At 47.3% G+C, this 22,090-nt stretch overlaps 2 protein-coding genes across 3 annotated transcripts in view; one reads left to right on the top strand and one right to left on the bottom strand.

Moving 5' to 3' along the window:
• Positions 1–9,363, top strand: part of MEST (mesoderm specific transcript) — a 63,151-nt gene extending 53,788 nt beyond the window's left edge. Inside the window, exon 13 of one of the 2 annotated variants that reach the window (XR_015723868.1) lies at positions 6,849–9,363. Coding sequence is in view for 1 of the 2 variants with exons in the window: in XM_045792637.2 (XP_045648593.1) it covers positions 6,849–6,889 (41 nt within the window). In the remaining variant the exon portion in view is untranslated. The remainder of the gene's footprint in view (positions 1–6,848) is intronic. The other variant, XM_045792637.2, reaches the window with a different exon arrangement.
• Positions 1–22,090, bottom strand: part of COPG2 (coat protein complex I subunit gamma 2) — a 115,084-nt gene that overhangs the window by 37,486 nt on the left and 55,508 nt on the right. Inside the window, exons 12-20 of the mRNA XM_045792633.2 lie at positions 21,284–21,472; positions 16,960–17,055; positions 16,405–16,648; positions 14,229–14,304; positions 13,075–13,178; positions 12,432–12,557; positions 11,293–11,355; positions 10,691–10,830; positions 9,947–10,118 (exon numbers count right to left, since the gene is read on the bottom strand). Of these exons, the coding sequence (XP_045648589.2) occupies positions 9,947–10,118; positions 10,691–10,830; positions 11,293–11,355; positions 12,432–12,557; positions 13,075–13,178; positions 14,229–14,304; positions 16,405–16,648; positions 16,960–17,055; positions 21,284–21,472 (1,210 nt within the window). The remainder of the gene's footprint in view (positions 1–9,946; positions 10,119–10,690; positions 10,831–11,292; positions 11,356–12,431; positions 12,558–13,074; positions 13,179–14,228; positions 14,305–16,404; positions 16,649–16,959; positions 17,056–21,283; positions 21,473–22,090) is intronic.

Here is a 22,090-nt window from a genome sequence, read left to right as displayed (position 1 = left end):
ACAAAAGCAAACACAAAAACACACCCGGACGATGATGCTGATAGGCGGTCTTAGGGGTCATGGGTCCTTGGGTGAGAATCACTGGGTGGAAGGGGCCGAGTGGAGGCGGGCAGAGAGGTGACGCTTGAGCAGGGGAGCCCTGGGCCGGGGTAGGTGACGGGGTGGGCATCAGAGTCAGGGCTGTGAGACGTGGGGAGAAGGCCCCCGGCCCAGGCAGACAGCGAGCAAATGGATGTAGCCAAGAAGGCCTCTGGTATGATGTGTGTGTGTGGGGGGGGGGGGGCGGTGAAGGCCGGGACTTCCTGTCAGTGCGCAGGAGTGCAGACTAGCTGAGGACACCTGAAGAGGAAGGCGGAGCGCGGGGTCGGTACCCGATGTCTGAGGCAAAGACGACTGACCTGGGCTGAGCGGTGGGTGAGGGATGGAGGAGGGAGCACGCGGCAGAGAAGACCCCGGAGTCCGGCTGGACGACTCCCAGAGGGTGGCCGGGGGAATGTCAGGTGGCTCAGGTCACAGGACAGTCCCTTTGCCAGGTAGGCAGTCGAGACGCCAAGCAGGGGGGGCACGGAACCGGGCCCTGGAGGTGGGGCAGGGGAGCAGTCTGCAGCAGGGGGGAGGGTGTGCGAGAGCAGAGGGGGGTCCACAGGGCGAGAAGAGTGACAAAGGACAGGTAATGGTGCCTGGCAGGGAGGGCGGGAGAGGCTTGTAGAGGATCAGGGAATGCGCTGTGCCGAGAGGGTGGCAGAGAGTCCGGAGGAGGGAGTGGATGTGGAGGGACCAGGAGCCGTGTCCACCGAGTGGGCACAAGGGCGTGAGGAAGCCCGTGTAAAAGGCGGGGGGTAAGGTGGTCAAGGTAGAGGCTCACTTAAAGGGCGGGAGTCAGCCCTGTCAGCGAAGGGTGTATGGAGACAGCAAAAGGTCAGACAGAAGTCCAGAGAAGCAACCACTGTCTCCGGGATGGCAGACACAGAAGGGGAGATTATTTTGGGGGCAGCAGATGGGTTCAGCACAGCGGGTTGGGGACCAAGAGCTTGGCCGCCGAAGAGCATGAGGGCAGGTCAGAAGAGAGCTGATGTGAAGGAAGAGACGACCGGACCCACGGCAGGACTGGAAGGTGGCAGGGGAAGTGGGGCGGGATGCTGAGGATGAAGGAGAAGGTTTCTGGAAGACAAGAGTGGGAGAGGAAACAGAGGACGCACTGTGTGAGGCGCTTCTGCTTCCAGCAGGGAGAGAGAGCGGCCTCGAAGGAAGTAGGAGGGGTGCAGGCTGGCTCAGAGGAGTCCAGGGGCAGAGAACCTCACGAATGTACAGGGGGCTCAGGGACGGTAAGGGGGGGCAGTGTTGAAAAGAGGGCAGTGGCCGGAAGTGCTCCCACCGGGGGTGTCAGCAGGGCTTAGTGGGGAGAGGAGCGGCGTGTGTGGTCCTCAGGCCCGATGACAGCAGCAGAGCAGAGATGCCATGGGCCGGGTGTTTGAAAACTAGGGCCCTCAGAACAGGAGGGGAAGTGGGCCACGATGACAGGTAAACAGAGGAAGAGGGGCAGCAAGGCACAGGAAGACAAAGCCGGCACAGACCTCTGGCAGGTCATTTCAGGGACTCGGGATGGACTCATGCTGGGAGTCCGCTGTGTGGGGAGAAAGGATGCACCGAGGGGAGGCGTGTGCGGTAACACAAGGCAGAAGGGACAGTTTGTAGCAGCCACCGAATCTGTGCGTGCGGTCTCAGGGAGGCTGGAGGGCTGCAGGGCTTGCAAGAGGCAGGGACTGTACAGTGGAGGGTAAGAAGGGACTTTCAACCAGTGCAGTGCCTTAGGCTTAGCCCAGGAAGCTGATGTCAGCAGCAGAGGGGTGTGTGTGGGGGGGGGCGGTGAGGTCTGGGGACACTTGTTTTAGAGGCTTCATCGGGTGGACAACAGAGGTGGCAAGGCTTCCTGGGATGGAGAGCAACAGGATGGGCTCCAAAGCCCATGGCCAAGAGGGCTGGAGGGCAAAGGGGGATCTGCACAATGTCAGTGGGGTGTGCAGAGCAAGGGCGTTGGGTGCATCAGGGGACCCAGTGGAGAAGGAATGGAAGCAGGGGAGGTGGACGAGCTGAAAGTGCAGGCCTGGGGTAGAGTCCCATGGGCAAGGGCTTGACCGAAAGGGAGGAGAGAAGAAGAAGGAAGGTGAGGTGGCTGAGGTGAGGGAAAAGGGAGCCTCACGCAGGGGGGCGGGTCAGAGCCAGTGGAAGGGTCACATGTGAGACAGCAGATGGTTTCAGAGAGAACGTGGCCTGTTGAGGGGATGGAAAGAGTGTGAGCTGAGAGCAGGTCCCGGGAAGGGAGCACATCCCCGGTGGTGAAGGGAGGACCCAATGGGACTCCACGACAGGCTCTGGGGGAGCTTGAGATGCACGGGTCCTAGAGAAGAGGCCCGGTGCTCTTTCCTGGGCTGAGGAGGGAAAGGGAAGACGTGCAGCCCACGAGGAAAGGCTGCAGGAAGGCATGTCCACATGGGGCCTCGATGCAGTGCGACGGGAGGGCCACGTCTCAGACAGGCAAGGTGAAGGGAGGCACCCAGGGGACGAAGGAGAGAGGGAGACAGGCTGGACACCAACAGGGTGAGCAGAGAAGAGGGAGATGGCAGAGAGTGCATCCTGGCCCATGTCCGAGGTGCCTCCCGGGGGAAGCTCCGAGAGGCGGGCCAGCCGGTGGCAGGAGGAACGAGGGAACACAGAGGCGGTAGCGGTGGCTGCTCCTACAGCCTCGAATGTTGTGGCGAGGCCAGGCTCTTTACTACGGATCCGGAGGGGACGGGGTGGGAGGTGGGACCTGTCACTCTAAGTGACAGGAGTTGGCTTTGATGGCAGGGCAGGGTTAGGATCAGTGGGTGTACATGGAGGGTGTGGGGAGGCATGGGCCAAACTCCAGGTACAGAGATTAAGCGCCTTTTTAAGCTGAGCTTGTGGACTGATTACACATCCGACGTGAGGGTGATGAGCAGAGACTAGAGAAGATGGGAAGACCGGTGAGCCCACCCGGAGAGGACACAGGAGAGTAGCTGCAGGAAGGGCGGAAGGGAAGGTGGGCTTGGCAGGACTCGCAGAGGGACATGGGACGTGAGGGGCGAGGCTCTGCAGGGGGACGGTGTCACTGACTTATATCAAGAGGGATAAGCTAGGGAAAGAGACAACCACTCTGGGGTGTCAGGGCGGGGTGGGGGGGGCAGGAAGAGAACAGTGCTCTAGTGCACACTGGGGTTTGGGTTACGTCACACGTCAGAGCAAACATGGAAGGGCACGCGGGGTTCCAAGAGCAGAGAGCCGGGCCCGTGCCAACAGCTGGGGCGGGGCCGGGCTCGGAGGAGAAGTGTGCATGGCAGCTGATGGAAGCAGGTGGCTAGAGGTGCGCGAGGGCAGGGTGCGGCCCAGGGAGTCGGGGTGGGCGTCCACTGCAGTGATTCTTCCCGAGGATGGGGGGGGTGGTTTTCACCCGATGGGGGGCTGTGGGCATGGCCCCCAAGGCAGACCTATCAAAGCATCTGAGGGGGAGCAGTGCTCTGCTCAAATCAAAAACAAACCCAAAAACACACAAAAGCAAACACAAAAACACACCCTGACGATGATGCTGATAGGCGGTCTTGAGGGTCATGGGTCCTCGGGTGAGAATCACTGGGTGGAAGGGGCCGAGTGGAGGCGGGCAGAGAGGTGACGCTTGAGCAGGGGAGCCCTGGGCCGGGGTAGGTGACGGGGTGGGCATCAGAGTCAGGGCTGTGAGACGTGGGGAGAAGGCCCCCGGCCCAGGCAGACAGCGAGCAAATGGATGTAGCCAAGAAGGCCTCTGGTATGATGTGTGTGTGGGGGGGGGTGGGTGGTGAAGGCTGGGACTTCCTGTCAGTGCGCAGGAGTGTAGACTAGCTGAGGACACCTGAAGAGGAAGGCGGAGCGCGGGGTCGGTACCCGATGTCTGAGGCAAAGACGACTGACCTGGGCTGAGCAGTGGGTGAGGGATGGAGGAGGGAGCGCGCGGCAGGGAAGACCCCGGAGTCCGGCTGGACGACTCCCAGAGGGTGGCCGGGGGAATGTCAGGTGGCTCAGGTCACAGGACAGTCCCTTTGCCAGCTAGGCAGTCGAGACGCCAGGCAGGAGGGGCACAGAGCCGGGCCCTGGAGGTGGGGCAGGGGAGCAGTCTGCAGCAGGGGGGAGGGTGTGCGAGAGCAGAGGGGGGTCCACAGGGCGAGAAGAGTGACAAAGGACAGGTGATGGTGCCTGGCAGGGAGGGCGGGAGAGGCTTGTAGAGGATCAGGGAATGCGCTGTGCCGAGAGGGTGGCAGAGAGTCCAGAGGAGGGAGTGGACGTGGAGGGACCAGGAGCTGTGTCCCCCGTGTGGGCACAAGGGCGTGAGGAAGCCCGTGCAGGAGGAAGAGCGCAGTTGGTGAGGACCGTGGGAGAGCGGGGAGGAGGCCAGGGGAGGACGAGATGGTAGAGGTGGTGGCCCATTTGGAGCGCTGGAGACAAGCCTGTCAGTGCAGGGGGGACGGCGAGAAGATGAAAGGTCAGGGAAAAGCCCAAAGAGTGACCTCGTCCAAAATGGCAGAGCTGAAAAGAGAGAGGGTTTAGTGGTGAGCTCAGCAGCAGACGGATTCAGTACAGCACATGGGCATGAAGCAGCTGGTCACCCAGGGTGCGGGAGCGCAGGTCAGGGAGGGAGCCCACGTGAAGGACAGAGCTGTGACTCCTTCACGTGCCCGGCAGGCGGTAGCGAAGTCAGACACGATGCTGAGGAGGGAGCAGAGAGTCTGTGAGCACAGTGATCCATCACACAGCGTGTGAGACAGACAGACACTGGAGCCACGAGAACGTGGTCGAGGGTGCAGGGCGCGTCACGGGAGCAGATGGGTCAAGAAAGGCCTAGGTGCGTGGAGGAGTAGAGAACCTCTGGTCGCCTGAAGCGCTCGGGCCGGGTAACGGGGCCTCACCGAGAATGGAACAGTGCCCTGAAGAACTCCCTATCCGGGGACATCGGCAGCTCTGGGGGCAAGAGGAAAGGCACGTGTGGTACTGAGACCAGACGGCAGGGGCACGCTAGCGAATGTCAGAGTCAGCGGCTGCCGTTCTCTCTGCGGGCAAGCGCTCGTGACGGGACGGCAGACCGCGCAGACTCTTTCCAGAGGACAGGCTGCAGGTCAGCCGAGCATAAGGCTCGGGTGCTGCAGGGCGGTTCACTGGACCTTGCGAGCACCGTACCGAGCGCTGGTAAGTACGCATGCGGTAGACGGTGACACACTATTATTTACTGTTTTTCCAATGGAAATGAGCAGGGGAAAAATGGAAAGAGAGGTGGTTAAAATGAAATTGGAATTAAGCTGACAGTATACTTCTTAAATAATTTTCAGAATTACTGAGCAACGTTCTGATGGTTATGGTGCACAGTGCTGCCCGTTAACTTGATCACCGTTAACGGGATAAAGGAAATTGGGAGAAATATATAAAAATATATTGTTGTAGGAAGATAGGCACCTGCCTGCAAACTCTCTCAGATCATCACATGGAAGCGGGTAGACCCAGGAGAATAATGTAGTATCATCTGGAGAGAAATGCATGGGGTGGAGCCTCAAGGTCCTTCAGGTGCTTCCGGTGTCCAAAGATGAAGATGCGTGTAAGTCATTAGAGGGATTCTGAGTCACGAGACAGGTTAAGGAGGAAGTTCCCAAGTGGAACCAAGCCTGAGTGCTACAAACAAGCAGAGGTTTTTTCCTAAGGCCAAAAGAAGGGAGAAGAGGAAATGGGTGGATATGCCATGTTTATGTTGCCTTCTGGAGAGATGTTACCATGTAAGAAAGGCAGCAATACAGATTTGTACCTTGATGATGGTGTGACAAGGGAGCATGTAAGCAGAACGGGAAGACAGGCTGAAAGTAAGCCGAGAAGGGAATGTTAGAAATTTCAGTGTATTTGAGGAGAGCCGGATTGGTGACAAGATCAATGAGCCGGTGAATAAGGAGATCGGAGACTGGGAATCTTGGCCAATCTCATAATGGGTCAAACTGGAGGAACAGTGATCCTAAGGCTAGACTGATACCATTCCATGGTTGAGGCAGAGGAAGTGGTGGTTGAATAGTAATGTTCTATCTGTCCTACTTTTTTAGTATTTGAGTAAAATTACGGAATATGTGCTTAGCTTGGAGGAATGCAAAGTTTCATGAGGGTCATGAATAAGGATCCCACTGAGTGGCTGGAGGTGGGTAAAAGCAAAAAACTCTGAGATCTGTTTCAGTTCACTGAAGCTGTTCATCCAGTGTCATGAGTTCATCCAGTGTCATGAATATTAGTATCAAACACCAAACAATGGAATGGAGACTACAGATTGGGGGGGTGGGGGGGCTCAGACCCCATCAGAATCCGGCGGTACCTTAAGTGAGAATGGGGGTCAAGGAAGTGCCGGCAGAGTCAAGCTCAGCCGCAGACATGAGTTACGAGTGGTCGTCAGTGTCCCTCATGACAGACAGAGACTCCTACAGCGCTACTGTTCAGCTGGGTCTTAGGGTGGACATTGTCCATTGCCGACTTTTTCGGTGAGTTACTGAAAGGGGCTGAGGTGGTTCTGAGATGAGAAGTGTGACGCACTAAGGCCGGACAGTCCCACAATACAAGCGATAGAGGGGTCCCAGTGCTTCTAAATAAGGAGTGGGACAAGGAGTTCAACAGACAGGGGCCGTCCTCGAGGCGCAGCAAGAGGAAAGATTTGTAGAATGTTGCACACCTCATCTGGGAGTGCCAGAAAGCCTCAGGGCAAAGGAAGCTGCTGAGTGGGAAAGCACGCTAAGAAAAGATGCTGCCCTGAAAGCTTTTCTAAACGTTTCTGCATAAAGGGGCAGCAGCTGGAGGACAGAAGACCAGCAGGACCCACTGAGCTGAGGTCTGTGATGCCGCGAACTCTTCCCACACGCTGCCCGTGACTTGAGGGAAGGACTTACGGGGCCATCTCGATGCTGGGTTCAGGTAAAAGTTGTCAGATGGGGTTTAGGTTTTTTTGTACACAAATAAAGTAAGGGGGAGAGAGAAAGTTTAAAGATACAGCCAAGATCGGGATAATTGCTGGAACAACTCTTTGGAGGTTGGAGGGCGTGTGTCCTGTGAACTGTGGAAGACTTGATTTTAAAGAAGCTAAGGGAGAAAGTGGGTAGTTCTCGAATTGAAGCAATAACAACTTCTATTTATTGAGTATTTACTATGTGTCTGGTACCATGCTAATCATCTTATTTAATTTCATTTCATCCTTATAACAGTCCTAAAAGGTTTACAGAGAATTAATAATCTGTCTAAGTTACCCAGTCCATATGTAGCAGTCAAAATCCAGATCCCGATCTATCTCCCAAATCTCTGTCTCTCTCTTATGCTATATACGGTGTTCAAGTTGATAGAAATTGCAATCTGTGTCATTTCTTTTGTCGTCCGTGGTTGTATGAAAAATATAGTTTTTGCAATTAGTAGAAGTGATGTATAGATCTTCAGGTGGTTGGAAAAATTAATAGTATTTGCAGTGGGGAAAATGCAAAAGGGGGGGGGCGGTAGAAGACTCTTATTACCATCTATGCCCTGGTATTTCACTTCCGTTCTTTGCACAGCAAAGACTCTGAATTGGCCATAGATTAAAAATGTGAGAATTTCTGACCAAGACTAAAGAATAGAAAGGAGTTTGGTTTTAAGCAGGTGTATGATGAGTCAAATATAAATTGACTACAAACAAGTAAGTTCTAAAGGTCCGAGTGTTGAGACAAAATTCCATTTCTTTTCTCCAAAATGCAAGGACAAGAGTTTATAACTCTAAACGAGAGTTTAATGCCAATCAGCACAACCCTTTGAAAAATTTAACAGGAAACAAAATTCTCCAAGTGCCAAATTTTTATAAACAAAATACTAACAAACCATCAAGCAAAAGAGTCCATAGCCAGCAGACCAAAGGTTGAAACCTCTGGGCTAATTTGTAAGATCTACGTTTTAAAAATAAATTAACTCCTTAGACAGGAGGGGTGAGAAAACTTTCCCTATGCTTCTTCTCTTGGTAGATACGTTTTCTCTTATTGTTGTGGTTGTTTTCTCCTGTACAATGTAATTTCTGTAATTTCGATATTGTTGTTTTCTGTATTTCGATATTGTAAACTTGTATTTCTTGTATTCTGTTAAGACCACTCCCTGGGGTGTGAGGCACCTGAGTTATCAATTATCCAAGGGGACCTGGGGAAATGGGAGGAGCTAGTATTCTCAGTTGGGAAGAGTTGGATTCTTCAGTGAGTTCAGCATTTCACTTCCCTTTAAGTTGCAAAGTAATGGCATCCCTTAAAAAAACAGAAACCTTAGAAGTACAATAAGGGGAGGAATTCTGAAAAAAGGAGAGGTGGCTATTGGGAAAAAAAAAAAATGATACCATGCAGTTTCCCAGGATGATGGCTGAAGCCACAGGGCTATGTTAGGACTGAGCCCTGACACTGGTTTGGAACAAGGGTAATAAATAAAACTAGTTGACTTAAGAGTACAGCCAGCTTCATCAGTGGCTGGTGGACGTACTTTAGACAAATGTAACCAGAGGGAAACAGACCAGGAGAGAAAGAGAAGCCAAAAGGCGATGGAGCTAGAGAAACTTCATAAAGGGATAAAGGAGGTGATTAAAAGTCAAAGTCAGATGGCCTGATGCTTGAAGGAGAAATACTGCAGGCCAGATAGGAAAGTGCCTTCCTACCCAGGGGGTTATGGATCCACAGTGGCTGCAGAGGAGAAGTGCAGGTCCGCCGAGGGCCAGAGGGAACCACCTGGGATTCAGACCCAGCAATGGTGCCAACTTGAATCTACCTCGTGCTAGAGTGAGTAGCCTGGTCTATCGTCCAACACAGAGGAGATTGGGCAGGGGCTCCCAGAAGCAACATCTAAAAAGGGAGTTGGGAGAGGGGCTAAGAGAAGGCCGGTTAAGCCCCAGACAGAACTGAATGATGACCAGGGATAACTATTTACTAGTACTTTTACGATTTCTTGTAACTCTTTAACTTCTTTCCCCAGTATTTGTGAATTTTGTTAACTTGTTTTTTCCTGTACCAGTAGTAAAAATTGTTTCTTCGTGTACCAGTAGTAAAAATTGTTTTTTTGTGTACTAGTAGTAAAAATTGTTTTTTCCTGTACTAGTAATAAAAATTGTTCAAAACATAAATGCAATATGTGTGCTTATTTCTGTAAAAACTGGGTAACAGTGTCAAGATGTGGAGTGAATGCAGGAAGAGAAGAATTCAGGTGGGAAAATGGGAAAAGAAATCAAGTACAACAGAAACGTGACATTCACAAGAGGTAGTCACAAGACCTCAAACCCCAAATTTGTAGACACCACTGGTCCTAGCAGTCGGCCCTCCTTCCTAGGCCTCCCCGCCCCTCTCTCAAGGCTACCTATGGGTCAAGGAGGGAATTACAATGCCCTTCTCAGATGTGGATACACGGAAGTTGGCTAAGCCACTCACCAGGATGAGACGTACTCTCAGACACCAGCCATGTGCTATAAGACCCCAGAAACAATTATTTGAAAATGCCATGGACCTACTAAATACCAAGTCCTTAGGATGCCCCGGAAACAAACATCAGGGAGGAGGAGGCCATCATCCTTCCCAGGAGACATCAGGTACGTGAACCCTCATTCGTGGTTCACACTGTGCCACCAGGAAGCCTGTTCCTTTCTGAGCTACCATTGTATACGTTCAGTTTTTAACATTAAACGTCCAGCAAATATTGCTACTCAGACACTTAGTTATAAAATTAATATTTCTGCAGCAATACTTTTATAAATATAAATATACCGTCACTGTCATATTTCATTTTGGAAAAGACCCATATTTCATTTTGGAAAAGAACCACAGATTTGCCCCGACAGTTAAGAGCTCAAGTTGTGACGCATTCTTACTCCTCTCTCCTCCCTCCTGTGGGTTCGTACCTGCTGTCGAGTCATCATCAGGCAGGCGAACCAGAGTGTAACATATTCCTGGCTGATTGTAAGCGAGGCTGGGGGCTGGGAGGCAACACAGCACCTCGTGGGACTCCGACGGCTCCATCTGCACAGTCACCTTCTCCAGCAGCTGGTCGTTAAGAGTATTGGTACAGTCAAACTGAAAAGTCACCAGGCAGCAAAGTTATGAAGGCTAACGACTGTTCTCAAGCAAGTTGTCCCTTCCCACCCATGACCCACGACTCCGTTCTGGAATCCACTAGCCTTTCCCTCTCTGAACCGTCCTGCAGGTCTCCTCCGAAGATTTTTCTTGAGGCAACGGGTTGACTTGAGTTCCTTTTGTTTCTTTTATTCGTCAGTTTCTTCTCTTTCCTGAGACTGAGTTCTACCCAACAAGATGGTAGAAGTCTGATAGCTAAGAATCAAATGGAAATCCAAGTTCTTGGAACAACCCACTTAATTTACCCTGATGTTAGATCTAAGATGATTATTTTTAAATAGGTTATACTTGATGTTGGCTGACTTCTTCAGACATTTCAGTTTTATGTCCTTTTAAATTTTAACCATCATATGAAGGGATTTCTATAGCTATGGAGTTAGGGAAAACACCCAGAAATGGGGCCAAGTTACTTCTCAGTAGGAAGCAGCTAGAATCATAAACTGAAGGGGAATCAATACTCGTCCCCGAGCACACGGAGCCACCACGGGAGCAGATGGCGGCACTTCCCTCACCTGGAACACGATGTGATTGGTAAACACGTGCTTGATACAACGGACAAAATATTCTGTCTCTGCTTCCGTAAGTTGAACAGGCTCAGAAGACTTGAACAAGGGTCCTAGGTCCATAAACTCGGGAATGGCAGCCAATTGTTCTTTTCAGAAAAGAGATAAGGAAAAAGTAACATGAGAGAGGAAAAGACATTACTCTGAGTACCTAAGATGTTTTAAATTTCCACTGCCTTAGTCACAGTTGAAGTTTCAATTAATATGTCCCAAGCTTTAGTGAAATAATCTTTTAAGAGAGTTTATATACTGAATTACTACAAAGGAAAAAAAAAAAAGAAACTAAATTCCTAATTTTGTAGAATTTGAGTTTCCTGTTAACCAAGATAGAGAGTAAGGACAATATTCCCTGTAAGTTAGCAGTTGGAAATTGCAAAGTCCCATGGACTCCAGGTAGCCCCGGCAACTGTCACCTGTAACAACAGATAAGCAGTCATATGAAGATTTCCTGTACTGAACTGAGAATCACTTTGAATAAAAGTAGTGGACTTCATTATATTTACAATGCTTGGGATGCAAGACTATTACTTCTACACATCAAATCATCATACCTTGGAAAATGTCTTGCCTGGAAGGAGCGAACTTCTCTGGCTTGGTGGCTACAAACATGATTTCTATAAAGACAGATATGAGCAATCAAGTGAGTTTCCCTCCCACTATCAAGCTAAAAATGCAGACAGAAAGAAATGAGGGCGGAAACTTCTAGCACATATATAAGGAGCTATTCCTAAATCATACCAGTAGGTTCTTTGTCATCTTTTTTAGGGAGATGCTCAAATTAAAATGTATTTAGTGAACGTATTTTGTGAAATAATCAAGTTTTAAAGTTAGATATTCTTTGCAAATATTTTTTATGCTTTTGTCCCATATATTCTTTCACAGCAAACCTCCAGTCGCAAAATTAACGAAGACTACTAATTTCAGAAAACAAAAAGGGAGGTAACACTGTTCTGAGACACACAGTGACCACTAATTTCAAAGGCTGTAAGACTTAGCATTAAAAGAAGAAAAACACTTGGGGCGCCTGGGTGGCACAGTGGTTAAAGCGTCTGCCTTCGGCTCAGGGCGTGATCCCGGCGTTATGGGATCGAGCCCCACATCAGGCTCCTCCGCTAGGAGCCTGCTTCTTCCTCTCCCACTCCCCCTGCTTGTGTTCCCTCTCTCGCTGGCTGACTCTATCTCTGTCAAATAAATAAATAAAATCTTAAAAAAAAAAAAAAAAAAAAGAAGAAGAAGAAGAAAACACTCAATCTGGGTCATGCTTCATATTCTATGCAAAAGCCAGGGGGAAACTTTTAAATTTTTTTAAAGATTTATTTACCTGAGAGAGAGAGAGCACGCATGCACGCATGCAAATATAGGGAGGGGCAGAGGGAATGTTTCAAGCAGACTCCCCCCACTGAGCGCGGAGCCAGCGTGGGGCTCGATCTCACTCTCGCTCTCCTGACCCTGAGACCATGGCCTGAGCCAAGACCATGAGTTGGACGCTCAACGAACTGAGCCACCCAGGCGCCCCAGGAAGAAACTATTTAAAACCCTATTTAAAAAAAAATACATCCATCTTAGTGCCATAAGACTTAGGAGCGACAATTAAACAAAAGTAGTATTTGAGAAAATACAATAACAGCATATTTGACGGCTGTAAAACTACTCACACGTAGAAAAGCTAACAGTTAAGCGTTCCCATTACCTGCTTTCTGCTCGAACACGGGAGCCATAGCAAGAGGAATAGACTTCATGTCAAAGGGCTTCTCGGAAGGCTCCAGCGTGTACTGGTGGAGGGCCTTCTCCATCCCTGGCACAGAGACCGTGAGGCCTACGAAAGAGAAATCTCAGCATCCTACCAATCCTGGGGTCCAGACAGGCCCAGATTTATGATATTTACCTAAGCTTTCTGACGAAAGAGAAAGGTAAAACCATAGACTTTATAACTGAAATCATTAAAAATGGAGCTGTTTTATAAAACTGCCTTAATCATTTTGCCCAAGGCAACATGAGAGCAGAGCATAAAAATTTCCAACAAATTATTAAGTACCTTTCGGAAGAGAAAGCAACTTAGCCCTGTGGGAACAATCATAACGTAAGAAAAAAAAGGTAAACCCAACCAAGAGGGAGCTCAAGGAGAACCAGTAACAAGCCATGTTCCTCGGGCCCTTACATACTTTAGGTTCCCCTAGAAATGGAAGTGCGTTCAAAGATCAAACAAAAAAACAAACAAAAAACAAGCATTGTGCCTAACGCAGTGGGCTCGTACACAAATCAGGAGATAAGGCTTCCAAGACACCATTTGGGGAACAAAAGTGTAGTTGTCTCCATCCTTGGCTCTCACTGACCATTGAAGATATAGGTAGCATTCAGTGCCATCTGCCTCTGCTGTAGCACGTTCAGATAGAAAGTAGCCCTGTCCCGAACCTCATCGTCGGTATCCATCATACACCTGTCCAGGGGACACAGAAGAGGCATGTCACGGTACCCTAAAAACTTCCAATAGCCTTCTTTACCACCACACCTGACGGGCACAGCTCAGGCCCTCGGACACCACCTTTGTAAATAAGCCGTCCAACAGCCAACGGTGGACCCTACAATCTCCATAAATTTGGGAGATTGTTCTAAATTGGTAAAGAAATAAGGTCGTTCCTAGGGCGCTTGGGTGGCGCAGTTGTTAAGCATCTGCCTTCGGCTCAGGGCATGATGCCGGCGTTCTGGGATCGAGCCCCACATCAGGCTCCTCTGCTGGGAGCCTGCTTCTTCCTCTCCCACTCCCCCTGCTTGTGTTCCCTCTCTCGCTGGCTGTCTCTCTCTGTCAAATAAATAAAATCTTAAAAAAAAAAGAAAGAAATAGGGTCGTTCCGAACCAGAAGCACTACACGCGGAGGCATCAGAATAATCAGGAAGGCTACGACAACATGAGACAGCAGTTTGGGGTCTATTCTTGAATATGCAACCACATGCCCCTGGTAGGCTTAGACTTCTTTAAAATTAAGAGATGGGAATATTCTGCTTTCCAAGGATACTAACAAGTTTTCAGAATCCAGGCATTGTTACTACTCAGATGGCAATTTGTTTTATTTCAACCAGCCAGCCTTTGGCTTGTAATTTTTCTGCTTCAATTACAAGATGTAATCGCAGGGTACTTGCAAAAGCAGGTCTTTTCCTCATCAAATAGGGAGTCATGGAAACCAAGAAAAGCTGCTTTTTCAACTCTCCACAGTGAGTCACTCTGAGGTTGGCCCCGATTATGCCAACTGAGGCACAGGCATTTAAGTTACTTCCTCACACTCACACAACAGAGATTCAAAGTCAAAATCACATGTACACAAGCACACGCAAAATTACTAGAAAGGGAACAGACATGCCAGTGCCCTTGACTCACTCCATCAGTTCTACTCCCAGGCCCCACAAAGCATTTGATATGAGGAATTCTTTATTCAGCCACACAGTGTTCTTAAAAAAAAAAAAAAAAAAAAAAAGACATTGTTTTACTTACCTTTGTAAGAGCACAAGGATGCTTGGGAGAAGATTCTCATTTTGAGCCCCAAATTTAGCCAAAGCACTCACAGCGGCTATAATGAAGCATGAAACAAAACAACGTAAATACTGTATTGGTGTCTGAGTTAAGCAATAATCATTCAAAAAAAAAAAAAGTGTGTTTCTTGATTTTATTTCTTTGATCCACATGAGCATAACTAGAAAACTGCAGGCCCAAGAGAGCTATGAATAGTAAAATTCTCCAGGCACCGAGGAAAAAGAATCCTATTTATTTCTTACATGAGCTCCCCTCCACTCGGACCACGGCCCCTTGTACACCGCGGCGATGGAATTCGGCTCTAACTCAAACCACCAGCCCCAAGCATCCTAAGAAACCCTGCTGTTGAACTGCACTTCAGTCAAGATCCCTCGCGCACCTAACTTTTGTCAGGAGTGGTGCTAGGTGCCGGGGGCGCGAAGAGACACGGTTCCGACCCGCAGGAGTTGTACTCCAGCGGAGAGGACCTGCGAGGGACGCGGGACGACAGCGCCCCGGAGCAAGTCTTGGGAGAACGACCTCCAGAGAGAGGCCCTTAGAACTGCTGGGGGAGCCGAGGCGCTGATGCCCGAAGGCCAGCAGCGCTCGGCAGAGGGAGAGGCGGGGAGAGCGCGCGTAGGGCCCCCGATGGACCGGGAGCGAGGCCACGGCAGCGGCAGAGCAGGCGGAGAACAACGCAGGTAAGCGCGCGCCGCGGAATTCTTAGGAGTGGACGTCACGTGCAGGGGAAACGGGTGTATTCGTAGCCGACTGCGCCACAGCCCGTCTGCAAGCACGTCCTGTACGCAAAGGCCACCGTGGTGGCCGAGAGTGGAGAACGGACTGGATGCCCGTGGGCCTGCACGCGGTCCGCCCCGTCGGGATCTGGGGGCGCGGGGAGCCCAAAGCAGCGCTTGGGAAACAGACAAAAGAGAACGGAGAACCGTGAGGCGGCGGGATTGATGGCATTTTGTCAGCCGGCAGGTGGGAATTCCCAAACAGCAGAAGGCCTCTCCGTCTTCACAACCGAGTGGATGGTAAAGGGGAGGATCTGCGTGTGGGCGGAACCTGAAGTGCCTGAGGCAGTGGACACACGGGTTCAAGAAAGAGACCCAGGACTGCGACCTCAGCGCACACCGGGGGAGCGCTGATGACACCCCGGGAAGAGAGCGTGTGTCGTAAGACAGAGCCCCGAGAAAAACTAGCGTTCTAAGGAATGAAAGAGGGGCCCCATAAATCAGACCGGGAGAGACGGGAGATGCGGGGGCTCCTGTGGACACCACGGGGAGAGGGGTTCCGGATGTGTCTAGTCAAGAGTCCATCGGGCTCTTGAGAGGTGAACAAAGGTGAGAACGTCAGTGACTGACCATGTCCAACTGGCTTCTAAGTAATTTGTAAAAATAGTAGCTTCAGAGGGCTTTTAAGGGAGAGAGCGAGATTACAGCGAGTTGAAGAAAAAGTGGAGAATAAATTCGTGGGGCAGCTAGTAACAGCGGCTTCAAGTTCACCTGACAGGGGAGGTCTAGTCAGTAGCTAATAAGAAACGACACAGGAGAGAGTCTCACCTGTTCCTATGCTAAGGGGAAGGAATGATGAGAGAGCAAGGAAGAAGTAAAAAAGTTTCCTAAGACCTGTGGAAAGTCACTTAAAAACACACACACACAATTCATAGATATTCATACTGATGGCTATCACTGGGGAAAAATGCATGATGCCATCACCGTATTCTTTTTTTTTTTTTTTTTTTTATTTATTTGACAGAGAGAGACAGCCAGCGAGAGAGGGAACACAAGCAGGGGGAGTGGGAGAGGAAGAAGCAGGCTCATAGCAGAGGAGCCTGATGTGGGGCTCGATCCCAGACCGGGGTCATCATGCCTTGAGCCGAAGGCAGACGCTTAACGCCTGCGCCACCCAGGCACCCCCATCACCGTGTTCCTATTGTACTGAAAGTCAAGGGTTATCTGTCTCAACATAAGGCAGAAATCAGGATGGAAATTGGAGTAGACGAAGAGCAGCGCGCCTGGCCCAAGTACGCTCCAAGAGCCTACCGTCAAATAGACCTTGCAACTTCATTTCCCAAATTCATCACCACCCCCATGAGTTACTAAGCATTTCAGAGATTAGCAGTTACATCAGTATCAGTGTTCCAGTGACTCACCAGCTCTGACAGCCTCATTCTCCAGTACGACCCTATTAAAAATAAAGCGGATATACTTGGAGGGGACAGGCGTTCTGGGGCCCTCCTTGCCCAACAAGTGTAGAATCTTAGTAGCCAGAACAGTGTGTTCACAGTCCTCAATGAATTCACAAAGGTGGGCTAGACCTGCTTCTTTACCCTCAGGGTTCTCTTCCACAATGCTGATTATGCAGTCCACAATGGCCCGCTTATATTCAAAGCCTCCCTGGCAAAAGAGAAAACTGCCATTCATTCAGAGGACGCTTTTTGGAGAAATGCTTCTACTCCCAGGCTCAAGCTTCTAATATTCAAATTTCCTTTCCTTTCCCTTCTGAAAGAAACAAAAGTGTTTTTTTTCTCCAAGTGGGAAAACTAAAACAGTAGCATGTTTAGTAACGATAACACAGCAACCAGAATCAAGCATACCATTTTGGAGGCAGGCCGAGATGCAAAAGCTGTTTTAAATACTACGATATTTCATGGGAATCATAAATATTTAAGAAAGCAACGTCCTATGATGAAAACATGTCTACCTACATCATCTCGGAGCATGTTGGAGAGGAAAGTCATCATGACACTGTGCTTTCGAGGGTATTTCTGACAGAGGGCACTAATTGCCTGTACAACCACCACCTGTGGAAAAAGAAACACAGAAAGGACGTTCATCTTTACACCTTTAGCTACGAGGCATCCTTTCCCTCTTACCTACTGCAAGCTAAGGCGGCGCTATAGTTATCTAGAATGGCAATAATGGTTCTTCATGAAAGATGGGCAAGGAGACCTCAAAGGAAAATAAAAAACAATGTACAAATGAAGTTTATTCAAGAGACCCCATCCCTTTGCTCCAAGCCAATAAACACATAAAATTTTTAAAGTGAGGAATATCGATAAAAAACAAAGGGGCGCCTGGGTGGCTCAGTCGGTTAAGTATCCGACTTTTGATTTGGGCTCAGGGCATGATCTCGCAATCATGAATCAAGCCCCACATCGGGCTGTGTGCTCAGCTCAGGAGTCTACTTGAGATTCTCTCTCTCCCTCTCCCCGTCCCTTCCCCCTGCTCGCTCGTGCTTGTGCTCTCTCTAAATTTTTTAAGAAGCATAAACAGACTGATGTTTCCATAGAAGAAACAGAAAATTACCAAGGAACTACTTCACAAAATGCTTTCCAGGAAAATTTTACCACAGCTTTGAAGACCACTGTCAAGAAGGAAGCAGGGTATGAGACTTTCGCCTACTCGCAAGCTAACAAGTTAGTCTGCCACAATTTCATGGACTGTGGTAGAGAAAACACAAGACTCCTGGATCAGAGATGAAGGACAATTAAATACAGCAATAGCAGTAGCTAAAGCATCAGCATTTTGAGGCCAGTTTCCTCAGAGGGCAATGTGAAAAGGGCCACAGTAGCTCTTGTTACAGAAGAACCCTGAGGTGTGGAACTCGAATATTTTACAGAGGGCAGTAAGCATGCCGGGCCTTTGTGCTGTAGGGAAACGTCTTTATTATCCTGGACAGTGAGCATGCTTGCTTTTTGCTCTAGGGAAAGCACTGGCTGTATCTTCTAGAGCTGTGTGGAAACTTGCCCTTTACTTTTAGAGGGAGACTCTGTATCTTCTAAGGCTAGAAGACATCTTGCACTATACAAAGGGAACATATACATGTATAACCAGTTAGAAGATACAATGGGTACAATCATTTATAATAGCAACAAACAAGATAAAATAAGAAAAGCATTTTAAAAGCATTCAAAACTGACAAAAATACTACAAAATTTTCTTGAAAGGCACAACAGATTTGAACAAATTAAAAGATATCCCTTGTTCTTGGATAGGATTTCTCAATATCAAGATAGCTTGATGTGATCCCAAGAAGAATGCCAATGAGATTCTTCATGAAGCTAGACAAGTTAATACTAAAACTCGTAAGGAAAAATCAACATGTAAGAATAACTAGGGAAACAATGAAAACAAAGAGCCATGTGAGGGGACTGAGAGAGATTAATACACCCTACAAAGCGTGTATATTTATTTTTTTTTTTTAAGAATTTATTTATTTATTTGACAGAGATAGAGACAGCCAGCGAGAGAGGGAACACAAGCAGGGGGAGTGGGAGAGGAAGAAGCAGGCTCCTAGCGGAGGAGCCTGATGTGGGGCTCGATCCCGGATCGCCGGGATCACTCCCTGAGCCGAAGGCAGAAGCTTAACCGCTGTGCCACCCAGGCGCCCCCAAAGCGTGTATATTTAAAACAGTGTGTGGTACTGATATGTGAATAAATGAACAACAGAACAGATTAGGAAGCCCCAAAACAGACCCACATACATATGGAACTTTAGCAGATGATAAGGGTGGCATCTCAAATCACTGGGGCAAAGACAGTCTTTTAAATAAAACCGGAGGGAAGGGCAACTGGATAATCACTGAAAAAAGATAAGATCAGATCCATTTCTCATACCATATATAATAATAAAATCCAATGTATCAGACCTAAATGAAAACATGGTACTGTGCCTGCACTGGAAGAAATCACAGGTGAATCCTGATTCACGCAATCAGATCCTATAATCTGAAGGGAAAGCTTTTCTTTTTCTTTTCTTTTCTTTTCTTTTTTTAAAAGAGTCGGGGGAGACACAGAGGGAGAGAGAAAACTCTAAGCAGGCTCCACCACCAGCATGGAGCTCAGCGTGGGGCCTGATCTCAAGATCCTGAGATCATGACCTGAGCCCAAAACCCTTCACCAGCTGAGCCACCCAGACGCCCCTGAAGGGAAAGCTTTCTATTACCCCAAAGTCAAATGCAACAAGATTGACAAATCTTACAACATAAAAATAACCTTTGGCACAACAAAAGACATAGTAAGAAAAGACAAATGACAAACTGGGGGAAAATAACATATTTCATAAAGCACTAATATCCCTAATATATAAAAACTTGAAATAATTGAGGAAACAAAAGACCAAAATTCCTACAGAAAATGGAGAAAAGTGATGAACAAACGATACTCAAAGAGAAATATTAAATGATCTTTAAAAATGTAAAAAGATGTTTAACTTCCCTCATAAGAGGAAAAAAACATTAAAACTACAATGAGATCACTTTCTCACCCATCAGGTTTGGCAAAACTTCAGCACACAATACACTCCACTGATGAGGCTGGGGGGAAACCGGCACTCATACGTGCTGGTTTGTATTCTCTACAAATAGACTACATATTGCCCTTCAACCTAGCATATGAACTTCTAGGAACTGACCCTGAGCCACACCTCCAAAATTTTAAGAAAATATACACACCAGGTTATCCACTGCAGCATTATTTGTAATTGCAAAATACTGAAAACTATCTAAATACCTAAGCATAGGAGACTCACTCAGTAAGCTATACTACACAGTGAACTTCATAACCTCCTAAGGTTCCCCAAGATTCAAAATGTCTACTTAAATATATAGGCTAAGTTTTCTTAAAAGTCTAGATACAGGGGTGCCTGGGTGACTCAGTCAGACTCTTGATTTTGGCTCAGGTCGTGATCTCAGGGTCCTGAGATAGAGCCCCTCATTAGGCTCCACACTGGGCATGCAGCCTACCCAAGATTCTCTCTCCCTCTCCCTCTGCCCCTCCCCGCACTGCGCCTGCATACTCTCTCTAAAAAATAAATAAAAAGATCTGGATATACAGAAGAGAGTAAACAGAGCCAGCTATACTTGATTGAGAAATAAGAATGAAATAAAATCTGTCTACTTTCTTTCAACTGAAATTTATTTTATTGTTCTGATCATCTCTGACAGATTCTCACCAGTTCTATTCAACAGTATAGTGGAAGTTCTAGTCATTTTAGTAAGGCAAGAAAAGAAAGGGAAGGCATTTAGATTGGAAATGAAGAAGTAAAACTGTCTCTATTCACAGATGACACAATTATTTATACAGACCATTGTAAGGAATGCATAACAACTACTGGAACCAATAAGGGTACTCAGCAAGGATACCAAGTTATGGGAAAGCAAAAAAAAAAAAAAATATTTTTATATACTACTAGCAAATGATAGAATAGAAATTTTAATAGGATATAGAAGCATAAAATATTTAGCTATACATTTAACAAAAGATGTGCAAGATCGATAGAGTAAATGCTATAAGACATTGCTCAGAGAAATTAAAGAAGACCTAAATAAAGAGAGAGGTATACCATATTCATGAACTGGAAGAATATTGTTATGATGTCAGTTCTCCCCAGATTTATTTATAGATTCAACATAACTCCAATCATAATCCTAGCAGACTTTTTTTTATAGAAATTACAAGCTGGCCCTAAATTTTATATGGAAATGTAAAGGACCTAGAATATTAAAAGAAGGACAAAGCTGGAAGACCACACTGCTTTACATCTAAGAGGTACCATAAAGCTACATTAATCAATACAGTATGGTACTGGCATAGGATTGACAAACAGATTGACAGAATGTGATAAGGAACCCAGATATATACCTACAATTATATAGTTATCTGCTTTTCAGATAAAGATGCCAAAGCACTCCTATGAGGAAAAAGACTTTTTCAACAAATTATCCTGGAATGACTAGATATTGGTATAGAAAAAAACCTGAACTTATCACACACAACACAAATATTTATGTATTCAAATTGGATCATAGACCAAAATGTAAAAGCTGAACCCGTAAAATACTTAGAAAGCATAAGGAAATATCTTTAAGGCCTGGAAGTAGACAAAGACAATATATAACAGTGAAAGAAAGAAATTAATAAATTAGACTTCATAACAATTTAACACTTTTGCTCATCTAAAGACACTGTTAAGAGAAGAAACAGGCAAGCCAGAGATTGGGAGAAACAAGAAAATATTTACACTTTTACCTTGAACTCATCTGAGATTTCAGACACAAAAGAAGATATCTGCTTCATGAGCCTGTCCACACTGCTCTCACTCCCTGTTTTGAGGAGTGTAGTAATGGCCAGGGTAGCAATGCTTCTGTTTGAGTCTGTGATCAGGTTTTCTAAGTCCAGATTGCAGGCAGTAACAGCAGAGGGGTGCTTCATTGCCACCTTGTGGAAGGGCAAGAAAAAGAAATTAAGCAAACTGCTACTGATAAAGACCAGAACTTTAAAAAAAAAAAAAAAAAGAGGAAAACAGAAATTTTAATTAAGGTAAGCGGCTTTTAAAAATCTAAATGGGACAATATAGGTCAAAAGTAATTGTTTTAGAAAAACATTTCAATTAATAAGGTATGACATATCATTTGATACACAATTAACTGCCAGAGTCATAGTATAACATAGCACCTTCTCTTCCTAGGTTTCTATAATCTTTAGAGCAGTGTCACAGGCTGTGTTTTATTGTAGTCGGCCTATTTCTCTTTATAGTATATGTGTCCATGGATATCTATTCCACTAGATGTCAGGATCTCAGAGAAGAGTCCCCACCATGGTAAACACTGCTCAAAGACTGTTAATATCTTATCACTTAGAAAACATTTCTGTATTTAAGCAAACTCTAGCCAGACTGGATTGCTCACACTCACGAAAACATGCCTGTCATTCTCCTGCTTCTTTATTTTTGTCAAAATTGTTCACCTCTCCATCTCCATATTGGTATAGAATCCTTTACCCACAATTTAAAAAATTTGAAAACTCAGCAAACTATTGGCATCAAAATTAATGTAA

Source organism: Ursus americanus, chromosome 3 (assembly GCF_024610735.1).
Source record: "Ursus americanus isolate L20-20 chromosome 3, mUrsAme1.1.p, whole genome shotgun sequence".
NCBI lineage: Eukaryota > Metazoa > Chordata > Mammalia > Carnivora > Ursidae > Ursus > Ursus americanus.
The sequence above is the reverse complement of the archived record's forward strand: the minus strand, read 5'-3'. Positions and strand labels throughout refer to the sequence as shown.